The 25,896-nt window shown below is 38.3% G+C and overlaps 1 protein-coding gene across 1 annotated transcript in view; it reads right to left on the reverse strand.

Moving 5' to 3' along the window:
• Window positions 1–25,896, reverse strand: part of ADAMTS19 (ADAM metallopeptidase with thrombospondin type 1 motif 19) — a gene marked incomplete at both ends in the record, with an annotated part of 149,614 nt that overhangs the window by 104,909 nt on the left and 18,809 nt on the right. The window contains 4 exons of the mRNA XM_082497411.1: window positions 2,737–2,894; window positions 5,435–5,518; window positions 6,446–6,618; window positions 13,579–13,744. Coding sequence (XP_082353537.1) covers window positions 2,737–2,894; window positions 5,435–5,518; window positions 6,446–6,618; window positions 13,579–13,744 — 581 coding nt within the window. The remainder of the gene's footprint in view (window positions 1–2,736; window positions 2,895–5,434; window positions 5,519–6,445; window positions 6,619–13,578; window positions 13,745–25,896) is intronic.

Raw genomic sequence — 25,896 nt, forward strand, 5'->3', positions numbered from 1 at the left:
AAACTTTTTCAAAGCATTCTTGTTGTTCTATTATCTTGCTAGACAAAAAAAGAACTGTGGGTAAGTTTTAGGAGGTCTGCCACAGAATGTGTTAGATAACCAAAACTTCACATTTTTACTTGAAAAATACCAAGCAGTTGGTGTTCATCTGTCTAAACAAAATTATTTCTCTCAATAAAGCAGGTCTGCTGTCTAAATCTGTTTGGAGGTTGTGACAAAGGAGCTTGTTCTGTGTTTGCAAAACAGAATGAGACTCCGAATTAACAAAACACACAAGTGGAGCCACACATGAGGTTAGCTATACCATAAACCTGATGATGTGCAGAGGGAGCCTGGATTAGCAAAACATTCCCACAGTCAGCAAACCGCACTGGTTTGATTTATTAGCAGCTAAAGCAGCTCTGAGATGGAAGGTATTATGGTCCAGAATATATATATATATATATAGTCCAGAGAATAATACAACTGAAAAAAATAAAAAAGTCAGAAGAACAGACCTTTAATTTCTGGCTCCAGCACTGACTTACTATCTGACATCCAACCAATCACTTCCTTGCTCTCTGTTTCAATTTCCTTAACACTGATCAGAGATTTACTCCAAAAAACTTATTAAAACTGACAGGTAAGAAATTGTAGGCAACACCAAATCAGAATATCATTATTACAAAGCACATCAGAAAAGTATGTCTTAACATATGTTTAGACTTTCCAAAATCTTTTTTACCATTTAGAAATACTGCATGAAACAAAAAAAGTTCTCTTGCCAAACACACTGGCTGCTAAAGACATCTCCAGACCACCGCCTCTTGACTGCTTAACTAACGTCTCACTTGCATCAGTTCAGAACTCTTCCCAGAAAGGCTGCTTAAGGTGAAGATGGAAAAGTGAGAGGAAAGAGGTGTTACATGCTGTATTTCATCGTATCTTACTACTCAGGAGATACATCTCAAAAACTGAAAAATGCAGCCCTAGACTTACTCTCCTGGCAGTGCCCGAGATGCAGGCTTGAAGGGTTCGACGGTCCCTCAAGCTGCTGATGCTGTGGCAGATACTGCTGTCTCTGCTGATGCAGTAAGAGAGCCAGGGTATAGGCAAGAGGTCACTCAACAACCCCATGTTTCTAGCAACAAAGCAGTATGCAATCACTCGACTATCCTTGGACAGTCACAAAGTACAACTAGATGTGGGAAGATCTGTTTGCCTTTAGCTATGCTCATCAACCCAATGCCATGTATGATACTTAGCCATCCTTTACGCCTTGGCTGAAGTTCACTCTTTCCTACTACTCACACTTTTCCTTTTTCATATAGACTCTTCTCCCACCGACACACTCACTGCTATTAAAATCAGTCTTGGGTCTTAATCTGAAAAAATTCTTTCCAGTCTGTCATCCCAAGTCAGTTTTCTGATGAGCTAATGGAAATTTCTTACAGAGAAGATTATTTCTCATGTCTTCCACGGTAGTTCAGAGGAGCCTGTGTGAAGGACTACTGCTTAGCTAATGTATAAATATGTAACAAAATGAATCTGGCCCCTCAAAGCCCCAACAATCTATAAAACAGACAAACACAACAAACAGAGGGGGATGGCACAGGTAAGAAGAGATGGGTGTGGGCTTTTCTAAGAAGAAGTAAGGGATTAAACAGCAAAAGTAGCAATAAAACTGTCACCACAGACAATCTGGACTTCATCATTTCCTGTTTCCTGTATGTCCCTGGCCCTCCAAAACAGGGAAATTTAGGGAAGCATTTTTTTTGCTTCACAAAATTTAAATACACTATAGATATAGGAGTAATCAGAATGTAAACTAATTTAAAAAATGCATACAGTTCCTAGTATGATTGCCCTTAACAAACAGTAAAAAGCTACAAGCAAGTTTGAAGACTACACACGGTTTTAAGATACCATGTCACCAACTAGCATGGAACAGTACAATAGTATTCCAATATATACCATCACAGGAATTTTCTTTGCAAGGGAACTCTGAAGGTCATCCAGTCCAAGGTCCACCTCAAAAATGGCACTAAGCACAACCCTAGACCAGTTGAACCTTCATTCTTTCCTTTTCTTTAGATAATGGCTATATGCAGTCTGAACATCAAGATGCATCCCCCTATGCACCACTGATAGCCAAAACCACAACAGCATCTGCTTGGGAAGAAAGAGGTGAGGTGGAGGCATATTTCCTTCTAAATGTGTGAAATGCCTGATACTTTAAGAGTTATAAGGAACTGCAGATCTGGGATCACACCCCTGTGGCTGCAGAGCAGGTACTGTGTATGCGATGTACCTTCAGCACACAATGAGACATACTAGTTCTCAACCCATTAGAGGGAAGCACAACTCAGTAATGTGCCCATTTTCATGCTGATCCAGCTCTGAATGGTCTAAATATGCTTTTGTGTTTTGAATGAAAGTATCTACAGGTCTGCGCGTGCTGCCTCTTTTAAATGAAGGCACACAGAGAGGGACACCCAACCTATAGTCTTAGCTATATAGCCAAATAAGAAACAAGAGAGCGACCTGTTTGACATTTCACGTTTACCATCTGGGAACTATTGCTTTCTGAACCATCTTTACCACCACTTTACCTTTGAGCCCTGGAAAAAGCCTGAAGTTGCACTCTTCCTCACTGCAAAACTAAATCCTAACTGTGTTGGTCATCTATCAATTCCTTTGATCTATGTTCGTATTATGCCACTGACTATTTTTAATGTTCATCTTCCAGTATTTTACCTTGTGATCAGTATAGCTGCATCAACTGAAGACATGTCTTCTCCCCAGCTTGTTGACATTTCTAAGTGTATATCATTCTTCTTGCCAAATTCTTCATGTTGCCATTTACAAAAGCTTTCCAGCATTTTTTCACCGTGATGTCCAATATACATATCTGCCTGGAAATAAAAATCAATTCATCGTATTGGAATTAAGATTCTGTAAATAGAATTAAGAACATTTTTTGACTGAGTTAGCAAAAATATTCTCCTTTTTAATGTGTAGTATATTCATGGCAGAATGACTTGAACTTCAGGAGCAGAGACCATCTTTTTAAAGATAGAGGTGAAGACAGTACACAGAGACATGTACAGTGGATGTGTTCACCTAAACTTTTCTTCCATTCATTTGCTGATATTTTCACTACCCCTAGTGAAGAAAAGGTTAATGATGTGAAGATCCAGAATTTGAACATGAAATGAGACTTCTTGACATGCTGAGAGGACACTGAAGAAATACTTTCTTATTCACTGGAAAAATATATTTTAAAATTAGAAACATGGATAAGGGAATTCCTTTTACATGAACTAACTGAAATATGAAAGGATTTCCACAATATTTTGTAAAAAAAACCAAGAAATCAAGTTGACATTGTTATGTTTGTATGATATACAAACCATAGGTTAATAGAAAGTCTCAATCAAGAGATTCATGCAGTCAGGTGAAGTCCCGGGTGAATGTAAAAAGGGAAACATTGCACCCATTTTTAAATGGGTAGAAAGGAGGACCCTGGGAACTACCAACCTGTCAGCCTCACCTCTGTGCCTGGGAAGATCATGGAATAGATCCTCCTAGAAGCTATGTTAAGGCACACGAAGGACAGGGAGGTGATTTGAGACAGCCAGCATGGCTTCACCAAGGGCAAGTCCTGTCTGACCAACCTAGTGGCCTTCTGTGATGGAGTGACTACAACAGTGGACAAGGGAAGAGCATATAGATGTCATCTATCTGGACTTCTGTAAGTCCTTTGACACGGTCCCCCCCAACATCCTTCTCTCTAAATTGGAGAGGTATGGATTTGACGGGTGGACTGTTCGGTGGATAAGGAATTGGTTGGACGGTCACATCCAGAGGGTAGTGGTCAATGACTCAGTGTCCAGATGGAGATCGGTGACAAGCAGCGTCCCTCAGGGGTCCATATTGAGACCAGTACTGTTCAGTGTCTTCATCAATGACACAGACAGTGGGATCCAGTACACCATCAGCAAGTTTGTGGACAACACCACTATGTCATTGATGAAGACCAGTGTCTTCATCAATGACATAGACAGTGGGATCCAGTACACCATCAGCAAGTTTGTGGACAACACCAAGATGAGTGGTGCAGTTGACATGCCTGAGGGACAGGATGCCATCAAGAGGGACCAGAACAGGCTTGAGAGGTGGGTCCGTGTGAACCTCATGACGCTCAACAAGTCCAAGTGCTGGGTCCTGAACCTGAGCCAGGGCAACTGCCGGTGTCAACACAGGCTGAGGGATGAAGAGATTGAGAGCAGCCCTGCTGAGAGGACTTGGGGATGTTGGTTGATGAGAAGCTCAACACGACCTGGCAATGGGCCCAGAATGCCAACCACATCCTGGGCCACATCAAAAGAAGCATGGCCAGCAAGTCGAGGGAGGTGATTTTGCCCCTCTATCTGCTCTGGTGAGACCCCACCTGGAGTACTGCCTCTAACTCTGGGGCCCCCAACATAACAGGGACAGGGACCTGTTGGAGTGGGTCCAGAGAAAGGCCACAAAGATGATGAGAGGGCTGGAGTACCTCTCCTATCAGGACAGGCTGAGAGAGTTGGAGTTATTCAGCCTGGAGAAGAGAAGGCTCCAAGAAAACCTTATTGCAGCCTTCCAGTACTTAAAGGAGGCCTACAGAAAGGATGGGGACAAACTTTTTAGCAGGGCCTTTGGCAATAGGGCAAAGGGTAATGGATTTAAACTAAAAGAGGGTAGATTTAGACTAGATATAAGAAAGACATTTTTTACACTGCGGGTGGTGAAACACTGGCACGGGTTGCCCAGAGAGGTGGTAGATGCCCCATCCCTGAACATTCAATGTCAGGTTGGACGGGGCTCTGAGCAACCTGATCTAGTTGGAGATGTCCCTGCCCATTGCAGGGGAGGTTGGACTAGATGACCTTTAGAGGTGCCTTCCAACCCAAACTATTCTATGATTCTATATCAGCTGACTCATCTTTCTTTGGAAAGAAAGAACAGGATTTGAGATGATGCCTGAAAGGTGCAATGAAAGAACACTGTTATATCACAGCACATTTTGTTTGTTAAGGGACTGGCTGACAAAGAACATCAATTCTCCTACGATCCACTGGGTTTAAGGGAGGTGATTTTTGTACTGAGTTATAGGAATGCACAAAAAGCAGAGCACAAGTAGATTTTCTTAAGAACCAGCCGATTTCCACAAGGAAGCTTTATTTGATTGACTTCCAACTGCAAGCACAGAAAAATCACAAAATGTGCAGCACATAAATTAGGAGAAGCTTAATCTTTACTGGGGATGCCCAGCAGTGTGAATAACTAAATAATGCACAAAAGCTAAGTGAGAAAATTTGTAAGCCATTAAATTCAGTGAATATCACAAGCCTTTGAGCAACATGCTAAGTAGCATTACCTTCTACAGGCTAAGACAAAGATAATATATACTTACTGGAGTCTCATGAAGGAGGACAAGCTTATTCACCCGAAGATTTACTTGTAGACCAAGGCTCTTGTGCTGGAAAAGGTTAAAAACCTAAGATAAAAAAAAGTAAATAAAAACCCGTGCTTGTATCGCACACAACACACTGTAGACTAAAAATAACAGAACCTCAAAGAACCTCATATTCTACTGTGACTGCTTTAATTTTCCACAATTTGAACAGAACATTAAGCTAATGAATTGTGTTGGCCTTCTGAGGGGAAAACAGAGCTTAGGCAGTATTCATTCTGGGAGCACAGAAAAGACCTCTTCCCCTCAATGGCCATGACCTGTATAACCTGTAGCCTTTTTCTCCAAATACTTACATGTGCATACTATACTAGACACATGAAAATTTCTATTCAGTTAAATTCAGGATCATGGCCCAGGCGGTCTGAGCCAGGACATGGCAATAACTCTTCCTATCATTCAAAACAGTTAAAAGTTTTTACTTATTCTTCAGCTTATGCTCCTTCTTTAGAACAATCTTGCCTTGTACATTACAGATGACAGTTTTCACTGCTTTATGCACCAAATGAGTGCACTGCAGCTCCAGATAGAGCTGGGAGGGGAGGTAATTGTCCAAATGCATTACCCTCTGTTTTTTTTCCAGCCACTAATGATCACACAACCCTTCTCAACAACAATGTCACCTCTTCATAATAAGCATAGATCATGAGAAATCATCCAATACTCCACCATTCCCAACAACATCATGGGCTTCTAGCAAAAAAAAAATAAATCATCTTGTTCATCTCAGTTTCTGGTTTCCCTGAAGATATAAGACAGTACAGACAAGTCTGCAGCACCATGGTTTTACACTGCAAAACATAAATGGAGCAAATCTTGACAGCCTGTTGACGGTCATGTACTGACTGCCTCGTACAGGTGCTCAGTCAGAATAATTAAAAGGAGCAATAAAACCAGCCCACAGCATGTGCATTGTTGACAAAACACAAAAATTAATTTTAAATTTCCTACCATGTTTAAGATGGTCAGAATAAATCTTCTGGCAGCATCCGTTCCATGATACGAAACCATAGCTGGATCTGCCACCACAACAGTTTCTATATTGTACTCCTGAGGCAACTTGTAAGAGTATCGCTTTCCTCTTCCACTTTCTGATACTTTCTGATTCTTGTTTTTTCTTTTATCTGCAACATAAAACATTGCTTGACAAACTCATCCTTCAAACTACCCTTACAGTACTTTCAGGATTTGCTGCCTCTGATTATGGTATAACTCTGATTATGTGGAATGTAAATCTACGTACTCTAATGCACGCTTACTGAGCACTGTCAATGCTAAGGCTCAGAGTGAAGGCCAGTATTACACATAAATGTTAGTTCACACCAAGAAAACAGGAATCTTATCCAGCTGCTCAAATAAAGTCAGTCAGATTCTTTGCATCCGAACATTTTTATAAAAAAGTATGTGACTCATTTTGGTTTGTGGGTGAAGACTCAATTCATGTTAGGTTTGACAGAAAAATAGTTTCGCTGACATTGCAGGATTATCTGCCATCTTCATAAATCACAAAGAAAACATCTTGATGTAATTGTATCTTAGCATAAAAAATGACAAATACAGATTTGCCACAAATTCAATATTAAGAAAATACATGGAACAGTTCAGTGATTTGCAAAGATGAAAGAATATTTCAGATTAATGACAGAGAACAGTATGTAGGATATAGGTTTGTCAGAAACAAAAAAGTGAAGTTTCACTGACATAACTTCAAAGCCAGTGCTGCTGTCATTATAAGCAGCTAAAGTAAAACAACAAAACCAAACCCTGGAAACAGGCTTCTAAACCTACAGAAAGCTCCAAATTGAAAACATGTTACATTTATGGTAAACTAGAGGTTACTGCTCTTGTTAATTTTAAGTTTCCCCTCCAAAAACACAACAAATCTCCATTACTACTACAGTACATACGGAAAAATAAAAACTAATTACACAGAAACAATTCAAGCCAGAAGGTGGTCAGATATGCATACAGCATTTAGCAATGTCATTTGAAATAATTTAATTTGAAACAAAATATAAGATGAAACTCCCCGTTGTAATAGCCAAATTCTGTTAGATCCCCTTGAAAGGACATAAAACTTCTGGGACTCATCTCATTGAAGTCACTGAAATCAAGTGAAATTTTTTCCAGCTTCCACAATGGAATATTGGGCTCTCTGTTTACAACAAAAGTGATGCTTGAGATGACAATTATAAACACATGTTCTGGAAACAATCAAATATTCAGAAATTTTGAGGAAATATTTTGCAATTAATCAGCCTCATCTCTAATAGGAAAGTTCCTAAAGTTCATTTTATAACATATAACTACTCTCCAAAAAATAAATCACTCTTCAGGAAAGTGCTAAAAATGTTCCTCAAAAGTCACCGAACTCACAAATTAACTTTAAAATATAAGATATCACTGGAAGATGTATCCGTGATAATATAAATGTATGTGTAATATAGATTCAATGTAAATAAAATGCAGATATATACTTTTCAATGTAAAAAGTATAAGGCATACAGGCTTTAAAACGTTGTCTCTTTATCTGCAATAATTTGTTGAAGACTATATATACATATAAAAAGTGATTTGTCCATCCCGCTACATTTTAGAAGGGCTTACTGATTCCTATACAACTAGTGACAATGCTAACACCGACACGCATACAAATTTACTAAAAGAAAAAAAGTATATATTCTCCAGAAATAAATATATCTAAAATTAAACTTAACTTCGCTCATTTTGAGCCTTTAGACACTTGCTTAGCCTTATACATACAGCCGGCCTCCAGTTTTACTTGTGTTTCCTAACTGTGGATCTACAGCCTAGTTTATAAAACATTATGTGTGTTTTCATCACTCTTTTGAGAATAATTTTTAATGAAACTTCAGTATCAGGATTTGTGCCAAAAAAACCCACACCCTATAAGCTACACAACTATGACTTACCATACAAGCATCTAATGCTGCAAGAGTAGGCTATAGATCTAAGTTTAAACAGTAAACTCATTTGGGTTAAAAAAGATCTCTCATGAGCCATCTGGTCAATCTGCCTTCCTCCTAGGAGCAGTGATTGATTCCAGTGCAGTTTCCAGCAACACAGTTTATTCATTGTTCACTTCTTTGTAAAAAAAAAAAACAGCAGCTAGTGGTTGAAAACTTTAAATTTAATATTAGCATGGCTGCTGAGAGAGGTCTGCTAACACACCTCTCTAAAAGTTTTAGCTAGCGGTGCATTTTTATTCAGAACTGACAGCAAGCAGCCCACGATAAAATACGGCACTGTGCTAAACACTAAGGTCACCATAGTCCCATAAACTGTTGAAACCTCTGTCTTTCATGATTGCAGTGTATGAGAAGACTGCACAGCTCTGTGGACAAGCTGGCTGCAAGGGGCAGTGCCCATCATTTGCCTCAGATATCTGCCAGGTTAACAAACCAAAGGACAATCTGTTCGTGGCCAGCCAACCTTTTCCAAATTGCTGGCAGAATCCCCCATCACATGAGATCTCATTTATCTGAAAATTTTAGCTCTTCCCTAAGACCTTTAAATAAATGGAACTAGTAATTTTGGTACCCATGGTATTCAAACAACTGCTATGATTACCGCCAGATAACAGGGAAAACAGGCTTTAGGGAAAAACACTTGTTTCTTTATATACTCACAAATATGTAAAAATTACAAAGAATTGCATATTATTGAAGGTACAGTATGTAAGACACTACAACTCCTGCAAATAAACATACCTACATCAATCACGCCTATGCTAATAAGATAAAAGTCAGATTAACTGAAAAAAAATGCTTCTTGGGATTAAAGATGCATAAATTTATCTTGAAAACTTAATTACATTGGTGAAATAAAAAATAAATGCTACAGGAGGGTTCTGTGTAGTATGGCTTTTGTGTTTTGTGCAACTGGTAGAAAATATGAAGATTCCATATCAATTTATTATTTAAACCCAGCTCACTGAAAGGAAAGCTAGAAACACCCCAGTATTGCAGCAAGAAGGCCTGAAATACTGCAGCAAGTACCTTTGACATTCAATAGGCAATTAAGAGAAAATAACAAGAAGTGTTAACAAAATAATAAAAATCCCCTCCAAAAAAACTAAAAGAGCTGAAAATCCAGCTGTTATAACCACAAGTTGCATAAAGTACCTGAGCCAACATTAAGAACAGGCTATGATTACAGGACTCCTGGACGCTTACAATTCCTCAGGCACAAGAGTGTTGCCTGAGTACATCCACATAAGGCCCAGAGTACAGAGTATCACCATCACTCCACAGGCTTTCTTTTCCCAGGAAAAAGAAAATGGGCAACCCCACTACATGGAAATTGCAGTATTCTGGCTGGGTCAGGAATATTCAGGAGCTTAAGAGGCCACAAGCTACACCTCTACTATAGTTTGGATAAGGATTTAAATGTCTTAACAATGAGTGACAACTTGTTTCTGACATGCGGAATGGAAACCAATAAATCAAGCAGCACCAGTGTCCATCTAGTGCAACCTCATAGATCTAGACCTGTGACCAAGATTGTTTATGCATTTTATTTCATGATTATCACATGGAAACAGGCTGTAGAGCAAGAACCAACACAGCTCTCCCAGCTGACTGCCAGTCTACATCCCATAAAGTCAAACTTCTGCTTTTGATCCAGCGAAACTAGCAGGCTTTTTCCTGCAAAACAGCATCACTCTAAGAGGAGAAGCACAATCTGCCCGTAACTCAGAAGAGTATATTGTTTATCACCAGAACTGAGAAGTAAAAGAAGAGGCTTCCAGTCTCCCAAATACAGAAGGGATTCAAAATTCAGATCTACTGTATCCTGGATAAGAGCTCTCACTCACTAGTTTGTGTGAAAAGGAATTTGAGAAGACTCTCCCCACGCCCCCCACCCCCCGCCCACCTAAGTGCCCCATGGCTTTACCATGAGTTAGGTTCACTGTGCAAACAGCTTCAGCCTGGAAAAAATTCTTCAGATTAGGTAGAAGGAAAAGAGCTTAGCTTTCCAATGTGGCCCTTTGCTCTAATAGCAACTGCTTCTCTCACATTTTATCTGTAACACACTTGTGAACTGATTGCTTTGAAAGATTTCATGGACCCTGTGCTAAAGAAAGGTGTGGAGTGTGAGGTCTCTGTATGTGCAACTGGCTCACATATGTAAATAAAAATCACACACACATTCAACAAAAGGATACACACGCACACTCTCACAAGTCCAGAAAGCATCTGCTCCTGTTGGTACAATACTCCCCTCCCCTAATTAATAAGAAAAATCCACCCCATTCATAAAAACAAGTTCTTTGTTCTCTCCAAACAAGTTTAGCTGTGTAGCATCTTTCAATCCAGCCCACAACAGTAACGGACAACAAACAATACCTTCTTTGATTGCCTCTGCTAGTTCTGCATGAAAAGCTATTATTTCCAATAGTCATCCTTCAACACCTCCAGCACAGACATTCATTCCTTCTAATAATTACAATTCATCACTGGCAATACACATTTGCTTGATGCGTCGCCAGTCTTTGAGATCAATGTGGCTCAAAACCAGCAGCACAAATACCTGTCCCAGCTCACCTATTCTGACACACGTGTACTGTAAAAGCAAGATATCCTTTGGTAAGATAGGTCCATATTGCTGAGAAGGTGCCATATTGCTGAGATAATTGTTTCTCTGTGCCTCACAGCTACGACTCTACCAAAGGCTACCTGAGAATATCGGAGCGCCCCACATACTCATCTGTTTTATCTTTGTTTCATTGATCTACTCAGTTTAGGATTTGACTTAAAATTCTCAAATATTGCTACAAAGGCTTATTTTTCTCGCTTCAACCCACCTTTAAGGCTGTGCCTGTACCATGAATGTTTTAGTGATATTAGCTAACTGCACGTCACACCAGCAAATTGTTCCTTTTATGCGTGGGCTTTTATGCAGGGCTTTTATGCGTGCAACTTACTGCAGCCCTCCTTAGTAAAATAACCGGTAGCAGCAGAGTGAGGGACTGGTCTTACTGGTACAACAGCGTCAGTTAGAAATTGCAGATATTTATACCCCCCTGGCAATAAGGTTATGCCAGCCGATGCTAATCAGTTATGCAGAGCCTGAGTTATTTTGAAATTTCGGTATGGTAGTAGAGAGAATGAAAGTTATTTCGAGCAAATATTTGAATCTCTGCTGACAGACTGTTTGCACCAAGCAAGAGCCTTGGGCATAAGAATATGAGAACAGAATAAGCTAACTTTCTCATTTCAGAGCATAAAAGAAAGTGAGAGGATGACTGGTAATGAACACAAGAGAAAAATAATGTCCTTACTGAAGAGTGCATCTTTACTCATTTTCATACACATCATGGTTTGCTATTCATCAGATGCCCCTCTCCCCTTTCCCACTGCACACATCTTCTGCATACTTTTCCTTTTCTCTCTTTTTCTCACTCCCAAACACATGCAGGCATGCGTGTTCTAACTCACTTATCACTAATAAGGAAGAATCACCAGCTTTACTTTCTGTGAACAACTTTTGCTGATACAGAAAATTCCACTTTTACATAAGCAGTGGCAATGTAATACAGTGCCTAGAAGAGAAATATAGAGCCTGCTGGAGGAAGTTACATGTCATTTACTTAGTTCCTCTTAATAACTACAAGAGCCTTGCTTTACTAATTCATCTTTGATTTCAACCTGTGGATGGATGCCTAATTACAGAAACAATACTTCCAAAATTGAAAAAAAAAAAAAAAAAACAACTGTCATTTTTATTCTGTAACCATATAAATCAGACAGAGCAGTATAAATGTTCAGAATGAATCACACAGCCACAGAAAAGTTTTGGCTAGAACAGATTTCCAGAGGTCATCTAGGCCAACCTCCTGCTCCAGTCCAGGCAAGTGTCAAAGTAAGACCAGCTCTCTCAGAGCTATCTCCACTTCAAGTATGTTTTGTAAATGTCTGAGGGTGCAGATTCCATGGCCTCTCTAGGAAACCTCTTCCCGTGCTAAGCATTCATGCTGAGATTTTTTTTCCTTATGCCCAAACAAGATTTCCTTGAATCCAAGTTACAACTGTTGTGTTGCATCCTGTCACAGCATACCTCTAAGGAAAGTCTGGCTTCATCTTCTCTCTGTAGCCCCTTAGGCACCAAAATACTGCAGCTGCATCCTTCCTTCACCTTTCTTCACCTGACTGAAATAACCCAGTTCCTTCTGCCTCACCCCAAACGTCATACAATCCAACTCCCTAGCCATGTCAGTGCACCTCTGCTATTTCTTTCCACTTCGTCAGTATCTCACTTATACTAGGTTAGGAAACATGAAAAAAATACCTATAAATGTGCACTCATTCCAGTTTATTTCCTGGGGAAAAAACAATTTCTCACAACAACATTAAAAACACCCTTAGCTCATCCTGACTTCAAAAGACTGAGATGTCCTCTATCCTTTGAAGAGGAGGAGATGATGACGAAGCAGGAAGAGCAGAACGTCATCTTTCACAAAAGCTATTTTCGCCCCTCTCCATTGAAAGCTATTAAGTCATTACTATGTGCCAAATTTTTGTTCAAGCCCTTCTACTTCAACAACTTCTCCCTGCCAGTAAGGAAGAAGCATTAGGATTGTATCATACAGTTCTTCTAAGTGTCAATCATAGAACAAGCACACTGTTATAAAAATTCTTTCAGTTCAGTGTCAGATCCATTTGGAAGTTCAAGACTTGCTACTACCCGAAAGCGGGATGAACTGTGCTAACATTTTAAAAAGGAAAACTAAGTACAAACACTGCACATAGTGAGTAATTAAGCAACTATGAAAACAGAGAGGGACAAGAAATAGGTTGTAATTATTAAGTTGAAGTAAAAAAATTACCCAAATATTTCTACTTTCAAATATAATGGGACATTAAGAAGCAGTGTCTATTCCTCAATGGACAGTTCCCTCTTCCAACAAGTGGCAGACTCAGCTTGCCACCTCAAAGCCCACCATAAGTTACTGCTACAAGAACAATCAGGTACGCTTTTCTTGGGGGTTGATTTACTACTATCTAGATATCTTAAATATATGTCTGCTACATTAGATCTTTTCAGTGAGATTTGTATATTACCTGTAACAACACCACAGTACTGATTCTGAGAAGCTGGCTTTTCAGTAATTTTCTCCTCTATGGACCTTTTTCGTCTGTACACCCTGTGTGCATGACCTGTCACAGCCAAAGTGCGATTGAGTGGCTCAATAAATATGAAGTCCTCATTAATCTGTATAAACCCCATCTGCAAAGGAAAACAAAAGGAACACATAAGATAAGAATTTAAGAAAGTATGAAATTGTGCACAGTCCTGCAGAAGAAAAAAAACCCACAAAACTCCACTTAAGAAAACCCTCTGTTTTAGTAACCTTACCAGCAAAGTGACTACCTTTATGTTTTACAAGCCCTTCTGCTTAAGTGAACTAGAATAAATTTCATTTATTTCAACTAAATCTGTGTGGGTGGGTGGCTACATGCCAGTAGCAGATGCACAGTAAAAGATGTGGAATGCTAAAAGTTTGCTCTGGGAGACCCATGGGGTCATTTAAATATGTACAGCATGTACAGAAAAGTCTATACACTAGTTTTATTACTCAGTGTATTGTCACATTTTCAGATAACTGTACTTAATGAAATAACAGGAATAATTTAAGGCAGAAGGATACATCCTGAACAACTATGAAGCTGGAAAAGACATCTTGTGACACCCCTTTTACACTTTTTCATGTTAAAAAAAAAAAAAAAAAAAAAGAAGTATAAAAAGGCAGCAATCCCTCCTTGGTAGCTAGCAGTTAAAACAGAAAAACATTCTAATACAGCCATTTAGTTAGTTAGTTTCTCCCCCACCCCAACATATTTATGCACACAAACATGCATAGAAAGCTAACATACCAGACGCATATCTAATATTACAAGAGTGTGGCCAAAGTTAAAAAAAAATACTGTAAAACGTATTTATATAAATACCATACAAATCTAACTCAGCTCAAATTGTTAAGCTGCCAACACACACAAGTTCTGATTAAGAGTAAAGCTCGAAACTGCAAAGATTTGTGGGGTTTTTTCCTCCTAGAAAACGTCATCAGCAAGACCAACAGTTAACTTTCTCATTCTCTAAACTTAAAAACCTATTAAACAGTTTTGCTGTGATACATCCGGCTAAGGGAACCAAAGAGCTTTTCTGTATGTTTCCATGTAGTATGAATGGAGCGAAATGGAAAAGATTTTTTTTTTCTTCTGGAATTATGTAGATGCCATTATCACATTGGATATCCTGCCTGACATATGGATAAATCATCAAAAAGACATTCCAATCCAAGCAAGAAAACAAAATTAAATTTTATAGGTGGTACAAAGTACAATTTCCTTCAAACATAAGCGGGCATTACTTTAAAAAGAAAAAAAAAAAAACACACAATCTCCCTGCCCAATCCCATTAAATAAATGTGAATATATGTATTTAATTTTTCAATCAGCTACATTAGCTGCAGAACTCCGAACAGATGTTGAAAGTTCATCATTAACATTGCACAGAAACATAAGTGTAGCTGGGTTGGTTTGGCTGTTCTGTTTCCTTTTTGCACTTACTTTTTAGGTCAGTTTATCTTCATCATGAGCTTTAAATGTTATGCATTTAGAAGATTAGCTACTTAGGTATTGCTAGGGACTTTCCGTACACCTACCAGATACCACTTCTACATATCTTGAATAAAATTACTTTTACATAACAAGTAACTTTTCTAATATAAATTATAAATTGTGACATTTTATTTAAAAACATAGTTCTCAAATACTAGTAAAATGTATAAACTATTTTTCATTTGATTTTTATGTCTAATGCTGAATTTCACTCAGGCATAGATTTTTATTTTTTTTTTAAATCATTATTTAGCCTATGAAAGATATTGATAAACCCTGGATATCGAACAGGAATAGCAGCCCATCAGGTAATGCTGCAGGTTTCCCCTGTCCACCTACAAAAAACAAGACCTTAGTCCACCTTGAACAAAGACTCAATCATAGCATATTTGCCGTATTTCTTCTGTCTTCATACTCTTTGCTGCAAAATGAAACCAGGGCTTTAAGATGCTGTTCTTCAGACTGCAAACTAGACATACTGAGAAGCTGTGCTAGGACCACTGATATTTTATGTTTTCTTTCAGCTCCTTGAATAAAATGAAGGTAAATCCGTTGGTAGAGGACTCCAAAAAATTGCCAGTCTCCCAAGTCAGAAGTTAAAAAACTGAACATTGACGTAAAGTTTATTGAATATAATGAACCTCACTTATATATATATTCAAACAGGTAATTTTAAGACAAATCTGGACAACCAAACAATCTCTGTAACAATTTTGACTGCTTTTTAAAAAAAATAAAAAAAATCATGACTACTTCTCTATCTCTTGGACAAGTTCACAGGTAGAAAAGGGAAGACGAAGCTGTATCCATGCCAATCATGCCCTTATTTTTTCATAATAATTAGAAGTGGAGTTAAGAAGATCCACCATAAAACTAAACACAGAAAGCAAAGAAAATCAAAGCCATGCATTAAAGCACTACAGTTTCAATGTGCTTTTATATATTGGATGACAGGGCCAAATACAGGCCTCAGTCACTTCAAATGGGAAAACTTCCTTGTCATGAAAATGCACAGCAAAACAAAGGTTGAAAAAAATGTCAAAAAATAATATGCATAGAACTGTAAGTTAGTTCTGAGGAACTGATTCGTCTCCCACCAGTTTCATCTGAAAAACTACCATTGCTCACAGCTGCAATTGAAAAGGCTACTGGGATGGTAGACCTCTCTCATGCAAAGGTAACATACATGCCATTCTTCCCCCGGCATTCACATATCCCCACATTTTCAAGTTCCGTGCCTAAAATAAACCAAAATTTAAATGTAGCACACATACACCTCAGTAGAGTTCAAGGCCAGAACAATGTCATTTGGAAAAAAATTCTTCACATCTCCTAAGTAAGATGAACTGGGTACTTGCTCTGCATTTTATTTACTTTATGCAGTAGAATGAGACCTTAAGTACAGGGCAGACTTCATCAAACGAGTGCGTAAAGCATTACATGGGACTAAGTATGGACACTCTGAAATGAAATGACATGCACCATATGTATTTTAGAGTGGACACTTGACCTTATAAATGAAAGCTTTCCACAACATACATTGAAATCATATCAAGACTTTTCACTTAAAAGAAGCACAAAAAAGCCATGTGGAAACAATAGCCCTGAATGAAAACTAACCTTTTGTCTTATCTAAAATAAAAATAGTGCACATCAGAAATATGCCAATAAAGACAAAAAGTAGGCAGATCAGAATTCTTCTGAAATATGAAAGTTGGATTTTTTTTTCTTGCATTCAATTGGAAATATCACAGATGAGAGATAAAGAATGAAAAATATCTGAATATTCTGGGCAATTGCATTCGATAAAAGACATTACAACAGAAACTGCTATGGCATCTTATTTCTAACATTTATGTTAGAACACTCGTGCCAACCTTTTCTGCCCAGTATTTCTTTCCTAAATGGACAGCAATTTCTTTTTTCCTATTTGGAGCATATGCAAGGATTTGACATTGCCATGTACCCTATGAAAACCTGTAAGTAAGTCTACTGTTTCTAATAAAGTTATATTACCATGAGAAGTCATACAAATGTAAAAGTGAAGTAAATTTGTGAAGACCACCTAAGCATATAGTTACCAGATACTGGGTATAAGCCAGGAAATGTCAAGATTGGGAAAGATTTCTATTAACTCTTATATACTCTTCCGTGCATACAAATTCAGAGTGGTAGCTTAGTATCATTCAAAGTTGAAACAATGCAGATTTTGAACATAATATTGTTTCTTGCAGAATTTATACAAATAAGGCAGCAAAGGAATGCAAGAAAAATACATATGCTTCCATAAAAACTGGAATTGAGAACTAGGAAAAGAAGAAAATATATTTTCCCTTGCTATCATTATCACAAAAAAAAAAAGGGATGACAGAAAAATATCTGCAAGCATGTCCTACAGTTAGAGATTAAGTCATTACTATTTTAATATCCCAGAGAAGAGATGAGGCTAAAATAATACTGGTTGAAAAGGAGACTTTACATACCACTAGACAGTTGTGAAGGACCATTTTGCCAATATGTTGTGTTGCTTTCATCAGAGACTTATTGAAAAGCAATAATAAATGCAGAAGACATAACACAGACTTCAAAGAAATGTCAGAACATTAAGGCTTTTTTACTTTTTTAAACAAAGTAGTTTGCCAGCTCCAAAGGATGAGTCTCAGTGGTCTACAATTTATCGTTTAGCCACTTACGCAGTAGCAGTTTCTAACCCTACCGCTTAACATGTCAAAGTGAAATATTTCATTCACTGAACAATTCATCACTGTGGTGGGTTAACCTTGGCCAGCTGCCAGATGCCCACCCAGCCGCTCCCCTACTCCTCTTCCCCAATAGGACAGGGGGAAAAAATAAGATTAAAAAAAAAAAAGCTCATGGGTTGAGATAAGGACAGGGACACCATTTAGCTATAACCGTCATGGGCAAATAAAACCTGACTTGCAGAAAGTTAATTTAATGCATTGCCAATTAAAACAGATTTGGGTAATGAGAAACAAAGACAAATGAGAACACTTTCCCCTGCACTCCGAATGGCACAGGGCAGATGGGCAACAGGGGGTATGGTCAGGACTTAAAAGTTTCTCTCTGCTGCTCCCTCATCCTCACACGTTACCCTTCCTCCCTCTCCACAGGCTGCAGTCCTTCAGGATAAGCCTGCTCCAGCGTAGGCTCTCCATAGCCTGCAGAGTCCTTCTGGTCCTCCCCATGGAGGACCCACAGTGGGGGTATCTGCTCTGGCCCCTGGAGCACCACCTCCTCTTCCTCTACCCTTGGTGTTTGCAGGGTTGTTTCTCTCACTTTTTTTTCCCCTCACTCCTCACACTTTTACCCTTTCCTTTTCCCAGGGGCACTGCTGTCATGGCAGAGGGGCTCAGCTGTGCCCAGCGGTGGGTCTGTTGGAGCCCGCTGGAAGTGGTTGTGGCCAGCAAAGGGCAATCCCTGGTGTCATCCCGCTGAGGCCACCTGTACAGAGTTACATTCCTGTCCCCCTCTTGTAGGTTATTACTACCAGCTGCATGCTTGCATGGACACAGGCATACCTAATAATGGTGTGTTCCCCTAAATGAGCAACAGATTAAAAATTTCCTTATTCTCACCTGAAGTAAACTCCCACCATGTTACTCCTTTCCTGTTTTCTCACTACTCTTTTGTCTCCTCATCCATTCAACAGGCATCTTAAACTAACATTCAGTACGAAATGGACATAGAGTTGTCATGTCATGATCCCAATAAAAATTTTCCCTGCATTCTACTCTCTGCTGTCTTGTAAAGCAGATGGACACAGTGTGCAAGGACAGGCCATACAAAACTGTACTTCTCCACGCTCCCACTGTACACCCCAAGGCACACAGCAATACTGTCACAGGAAACATGCATCCCTATCAGATGTAGAAAATATACATATAGTTTAATAAGCATATTACAACCATCAGCACCAAAATATTAATGACATCTGCAGTATAAAAGTGAAAGGTTTTCTTCAATATAGAGTTCAAAAGACAATTCTTGTTTCCTCGTTCAATACTTGCTAGTTTTGAAACACATTCTGGTAATTGGTACTATTTGTAAAATGTCCCAGAACTGGAGATTTATTATTGACTAGAGAGGCGAAGTCTTTAATTTGCATATGGGTATCCCACTCTGAAGAGGTTTTCCTCCACGATGTTAAAAGTCCAGATTAAATTTATTATCATGACTCTAACAATGCTATCAGGACCTGACTTCAGCTTAAACAACAAAAATAAAAGTTTCCAGGTCTTACTAATGCATATAATAAAGCAAGTTCAAACAACTGTTCAAACTGCGTAAATAACAGGGTAAGAACTTCAAACTTCACATGTTCTTGTTACTCAAACACACTACAGCTTTCCATCTTTCAGTACCTTCATTGCTGAAGGCTGAAGAAACAATTCGTAAGTGCCAGCAACTTCTGTCTTCAATTAACTGCATTTCCGGGCTTTGCACAGCATACACATTGTATTTCTCCTAGAGGTTTTCTCTACCTGCTCACTCCACTCTGCTGCATAGAGTTAGGAGAAGTCACAGCAATGAGACAGTCAGTATAATCTCTGTTGATCAGCTTTCAGCAGCCAACATAGCATTCAATCCAATCCTTTCTGGGTTTTTTGTTTGGTTGGTTGGTTGTTTTGGTTGTGTTTCTTTTTTTTTTTTTTTAATGGTAGAACTGTGCCCTAAGGAAGCACACGTGTACACACAACGCCACACCTTATAGCCCTGATAGAGGAAAAACATTCAGACTGTTATGCAGAGACTCCTGAGTTAAAAGCATGAGTTCAGGTACTGGCCCCCAAATTTAAGATCTGTAGAAATAACTTTTCCATGGCTTTTAAACACTTCCAAACTACTCTGCTTCCAGTCCGTTTTAAGATACACACCACCCTGAATCTCTATGAAAACCATGTTTTATCAAAAAAAAACCTGATGCTGCACATGAAAAAGATCTCTTAATTTTTGTTAGATAGGAACGAAGTACAATAGTGAAGTATGCAAAACTGAGAAGGGTTTGCATATTCTGACATATTTCAACAGGTGCTATTATTCACATAACCTTACTTAACTGAGCAAGAATCTCTCAAGCTGACAGTGGAGAGTGAAGTGTAAGCTGATCACAGAAAGGATACAAATCCAAAGGAATCTGATTTGTTGAAAAGAAAATTAAGTAAAGAAGACCAATGTATAAAGAAATTATAGACATCAGGTCCACCCAGAGGGTCTGTGGTTGTTACCATTCAAACTTCCGTTTGCCCAATAATTCACTGCCAGCCAAACGCTAAGATGTTTGGCATTTCCTCTGGATTCCAAACGTCATGTTTCCTAGCCAGCAATATTTCCTTTTTTAGACCTAAGTCTTCCTCTACAAACACATTATTAGAAATTACTGCTGTATTAGGTACAAGTGGTACTTAAATTGCCAATATTCTAATATTTGCTATGATTTTTAAGCACAGTGCAGGATGGTAGCTAAACAAAGTACAGTCTACTTAATTAGTGACCATAAACAATCATTGTCTCCCTCCACAATAAAAACATTTTAATAAGGCTGCGTGTACAATAAATTATTTTGTAACACGAGTTTGAGATCTATTGCAAGATGTTACCAGTTATTTTAGATGTTAGCTTTACTGAATGGAAGTACCTAAAATAGATTTTAGCATTTATGCCTTAACTGTTTGGAGACCACGTTTGCAATATTTTCATTTCTTAAGAGATTTTTACAGGGAAATCTTTCAACAAAAATACGCAAATTGCATCATTTTTTCAGAATCTCCCCATCTTAAATCTTGACACCCTGTTTCTCGAGGAAATCTTCTCTCTACCAAAGTTGTCCTCACTCGGTTTTGCCAGACTGGCTGACCAGCTGCACCACTGGTAAAATTGCCGACTCACAACGTTAAGAACACAATCACAACTATGTTAAATACATATGAACAACTGGACTGGGTCTGAACAAAGGTTCAGCCTGTACAGTATAGTCTCTCTGACAGTGCATAACAGATGACAAGAAAGAACATAAGAACAGAGCAAACAGTTTGTACACTAACAGCCTACAGCAAACTCCAGTAGAAAACTGGTACCAGTAGTTTTATGGTATGCATAAACTTTAACTGCAGTGGAAATAAACGGAACAATTCCTTCTCCTCTCATTTGCTTATTTACAAGGTTACAAGACAAAAAGAACTATTAAAGAGTTATTTGCCATGCAGGAAATATTCAAGTTCTTGACTGTGAAAAAGGCTAACAAGATACTAAAGTGCCTTTTTTCCAACCATATTGAATGAGATCTCAAAAAAATATCACGACCATTAATAAAAAAAACATGACAAGAAAAATATGGGAAAGGATCTATTAAGATCCTAAGGTACTGAAGGGTGGACAGGGGGTTTAACCTTCCATGACTCATAGACTCCACTTTCTTTGACATTCATTTTAAAAAGCATCCTTTATTTCCCACTTTATAATGAGTAACATATAAACACTGTTCTTGTGAACCCTGCACTGCAAGTGCTTAAAGACATTGTTGGTTAAGTCCAGTGCTGTCCTTCAGCAGACCAGAACTCAAAGAAGTCAACAGATTTGTAGGTTTGGAAATGATTCAACGTTGTCAAATATTCACTAGTAACCTCACAATCCATAAACAGTTGACAGCCTCCGAAATATCACTTTAGAGCTGTGACAAATCTAACATACCTTGGAAACAAGGCAATTGAGGCAACATGATATATAGTTACAACTCTGAAACTGATAGGATTGTGAAATACCTATTGATTTTTATTCAAGTTCGAAGACATTCACTAGGACCTCAAGAAAGGCTGCTTTGATACAGCTATATTTTCCCCATTAAACTGAACTTTAACTTGTTTCTTGCATTCTGAAGTCCCTTGGCACTTCTCAGTTCTTCCATCCCACTCCACAAATGCCTTTCTTATCATGAGATATTTTATGTATGTGACCATTAACAAATATTCTTAAGGTATTTTAAAAAAAGTTACAGAAGTGGATACTAAATTGCTAACATGTTACCATTTTAGAGAATGTCTGATAAGGTTATAGGTGATGTAATTTACATTCTCCAAACTAAAATGTACCTTGAATATTGGAAGTTGGAAAAAAAATGCTTCAGTGTAATTTGTCTTCCAATGGCAGTTGAAGCATAAGGAAATTCTACCTTGCACAGAGGCAAGATGCCAACATGTAGCTGAATGGCAGTGCCTTATGTAAAGAAATTATTTTTTTTGCTTCACATGACCTGCAAGAAATATGGGCAGCCCAGGTGGCCATAAGGAGAGAGAGCACACCTATCATAAGGTGACAAAACAACAAAAATAGAAATTATAAAATTAACATAAGCACAGATAGTTCAAACTGTGAACTTCCAAGCATTTCAAAAAAAGCTTTTCAATGCTTACAGATAAATTTCTCATTAATAACACTAAGCTTTAAACTGTTCCAATTAATTCCAGCTTTAAAAAAAGGAAGAGAAAAGCTGTAAAGGCGGATATATGAACAAGTGTCTATGTCAAAACCCTACCTGTATCACTACAAAGTTATAATTTCCTTATCCATGTTTCATATCTGTTTTTCATTTCAGCACTGTCACTTTTATCATAGGACCCATGGTATCTGTGTTTACCATAAAAGTTCTCGTATCTTTTGCTTTCTTCTGCCTCATGGAGTTTTCTAAGTTCACAAAAATCCATGCCAAAGATGAAAAGCTGAAATATTCCCCATGATACAATACTGCATCCAGCTCTGGGGCTCCCAACATAAGAAGCACATGGACTTGTTGGAGCGGGTCCAGAAGAGGGCCACAAACATTATCAGAGGACTGGAACACCTCTACCATGAAGAGAGGTTGGGGTTGTTCAGCCTGAAGAAGAGAAGGCTCTGGGAAGACCTTATAGCAGCCTTCCAAGTACCTAAAGGAGGCCTACAAGAAAGCTGGAGAGGGACTTTTTACAAGGGCATGTAGTGATACCACAAGGGGTAATGGCTTTAAACTGGAAGAAGGTAGATTTAGATTAGATATCAGGAAGAAATTCTTTACTGTGAGGGTGGTGAGACACTGGAACAGGTTGCCCAGAGAAGTTGTGAATGCCCCATCCCTGGAGGTGTGCAAGGCCAGGCTGGATGGGGCTTTGAGCAACCTGGTCTAGTGGGAGGTGTCCCTGCCGATGGCCCGTGAGGGGTTGGAACTAGATGATCTTTAAGGTCCCTTCCAACCTAAACCATTCTATGATTGTCATAATAAATGTATAACGTTGATATAATATTTATATTTCATGGCCTTTATACCAAATGGTCTTTATCCTACATGATGTATGGTTATGACTCTTTTTAATCAAGATACTATCTAAAAGGGTGTGTTATGAATTGTTTCACAGTTCACAAGGGTGAACATAAGGGTACAAACCCCTTTTTACTAGACTAACACAAATTTCAGAACAAGTACAAATTCTCTAGTTATCAGCACAGTATATTCATTTTTCATGATCACCATCTTAAGGAGATACTGTTTAAAAATCTGTAACTTTTGAAGAATAATATTAAAATGCCAAAGTAGTTATTACCTTTGCTTCTCTTGCCATTTTACAGTGTTCTACAATGACTATATATATATAAATACACACTCCTCACTCTGAAAAATCCACATAGATGCAGGAAATAAAATTATGTGATCACAGAGCAGCATGCTACTCATGAGTAAACAGGTATTCACTACACACTAAATTGCAAATAAAATATGTAAAATTTATCAATTCTAATCACACTCATTTCTTTAAGTGCCTTTTTTAGGCAAAAGCACAACATGTGATTCCTAAACTTTGTGGTGGTGTCTTAAAATCAGATGTTCAGTCATTGCCATCAGCAGTGAAACTCATGAACCTGACACAAGTCCCCCCAAGTGCTACAGCTTTCTGTGCAATGTAACAGGCTGGTCATCAGGTTCAAGTGACCACCGACACATGCTCACTACTCTCTGTTCTTCTTCTTAGAAATATCAACCGGCTATAGACTCTTGCAACAATATTGCCACATCACTCATGGAGTCCGCTTGTTCAGCTTGTGACACTCTTTCCAGAAAACTCAGTACATTTTCAACTACTGTACACTTGCCCTTTGATCTTGATATCCTTGATACTGCAGAAGACTGCAGTAGAACTAATATACCAATGGTCAAATCCTGAAATTATGTGTTCAAACCCCCTCTCTTTTACCCTGCCCAATGAGCTCTTGCTTAGGTTCTGTTTGATTAAGCTGTGGCTTAAAGGGTCAAAAAAACCCCAAACTTAAGAAGCACCTGTGACAAAGGACAACACATCTTAATACACAAAAAAAGGTGTGTATTCTGTGAAAGAGAGAAAAAAACAGAAGGAAAAGACCACCTGCGACAAAGTGAATGATCTGGACTTCTCCAGTGCTGATTGGAGCACTTGGTATTAACACAGGCCATGCGTATTTTTCTGAACAAATGAAAGAAGCACCATCTGAGAGAACGATTGGCTGATTCCTCTAGTGACTTACCTAACATAATGGATTTTCAGTTTTTTATTACTGTCTCAAAGTCATAAAAAGCCATTTAATCTTTTTACTCTAGCCAGGAAATCAAACAAAGAGAATTATACATCACTCATGAAATTATAGATGTGCTTGTAAATTTCAGTTGAATATTAAAACCACTCATCTAAACTCAACTTGCTAAATCAAATCCAATTTTTTCTTTTATGTCATGTGCAGCACGCATTATTTCATTATTCTCTTTATACTACCTTCACGCTGCTCAAGTCTTATAGTAGTGAAAAATTAATAAAGGATAAGAAACAGTCAAGAACAGAGAACGGAAATTGCCTTTGCATTTAAATGTGTTATATCCATAGGTCAAGTCCAGCCCTCTATGCATTCAAGACTTTGTAAAATATAGGCTTTCTTACACTTACCCTTGTAATACAGATCTTTTATCAGCCTAGATTACTTTTTAATATATTCCCTTCCTGTTCCTGTTAATTAAAGTAGTTTCAACAGAACTGCTGCTTTATTATTTTTCTATTCCTATTTTAAATTTGTTTCAGATTTCTCTCTTCTAATAACTGGAATTCCTTCCAGTTTCCTAACCTTAATTTATACATGGCCATTATTTTAGGTCCATCTGATCCTGGATCAGTGTTGTTTTCCTCCTTGGCCAGCTCTGTAGACTCCTTGATATTCACTCCAGTGTTTTTACAAAAGGTACTTATATCGCAGTTTCTGCTGCATGACGATAAACACACCAGCCTTTGACTGTTGATTGATGAAATAGGCTTTAGTACCATAATTATCCTTGTAGCCACAACTGAATTCCTCCCTCTGAATATCAGCAAACAGAATTGCAAGCCATATTTCAGCTATCATTTCACTGCACCTTTGTGAAATGAGAATTAAATTTCTGTATCCCCACTAAATGTCCATGGTTTAGATGGATCTTTCACACCCACATCATGCCTGATGGCTTACAATGATCATAAGCAAACACACAATCTCAACCTCCTCTTGTGACTGCCAGCTAAGTCATCAGTCTATAAACCAAATCTATAAACGTAGTATAAAAACAGTAAGCCATATCAGAAGCCACTTTCACTTTTTGGTCTGTTTAATTTTCCTGTGCCTCCCAGCTTTGAATTTACCACTAAAGCAAAGTCAACTCCTCATGTGTTGATTCAGATCTTACTTAGGTTCTTCGTGACTAGACCTGGCTAGAAGCTT

The sequence above is a fragment of the Vanellus vanellus genome (assembly GCF_965231255.1).
Source record: "Vanellus vanellus genome assembly, chromosome: Z".
In the NCBI taxonomy this organism is placed as follows: domain Eukaryota; kingdom Metazoa; phylum Chordata; class Aves; order Charadriiformes; family Charadriidae; genus Vanellus; species Vanellus vanellus.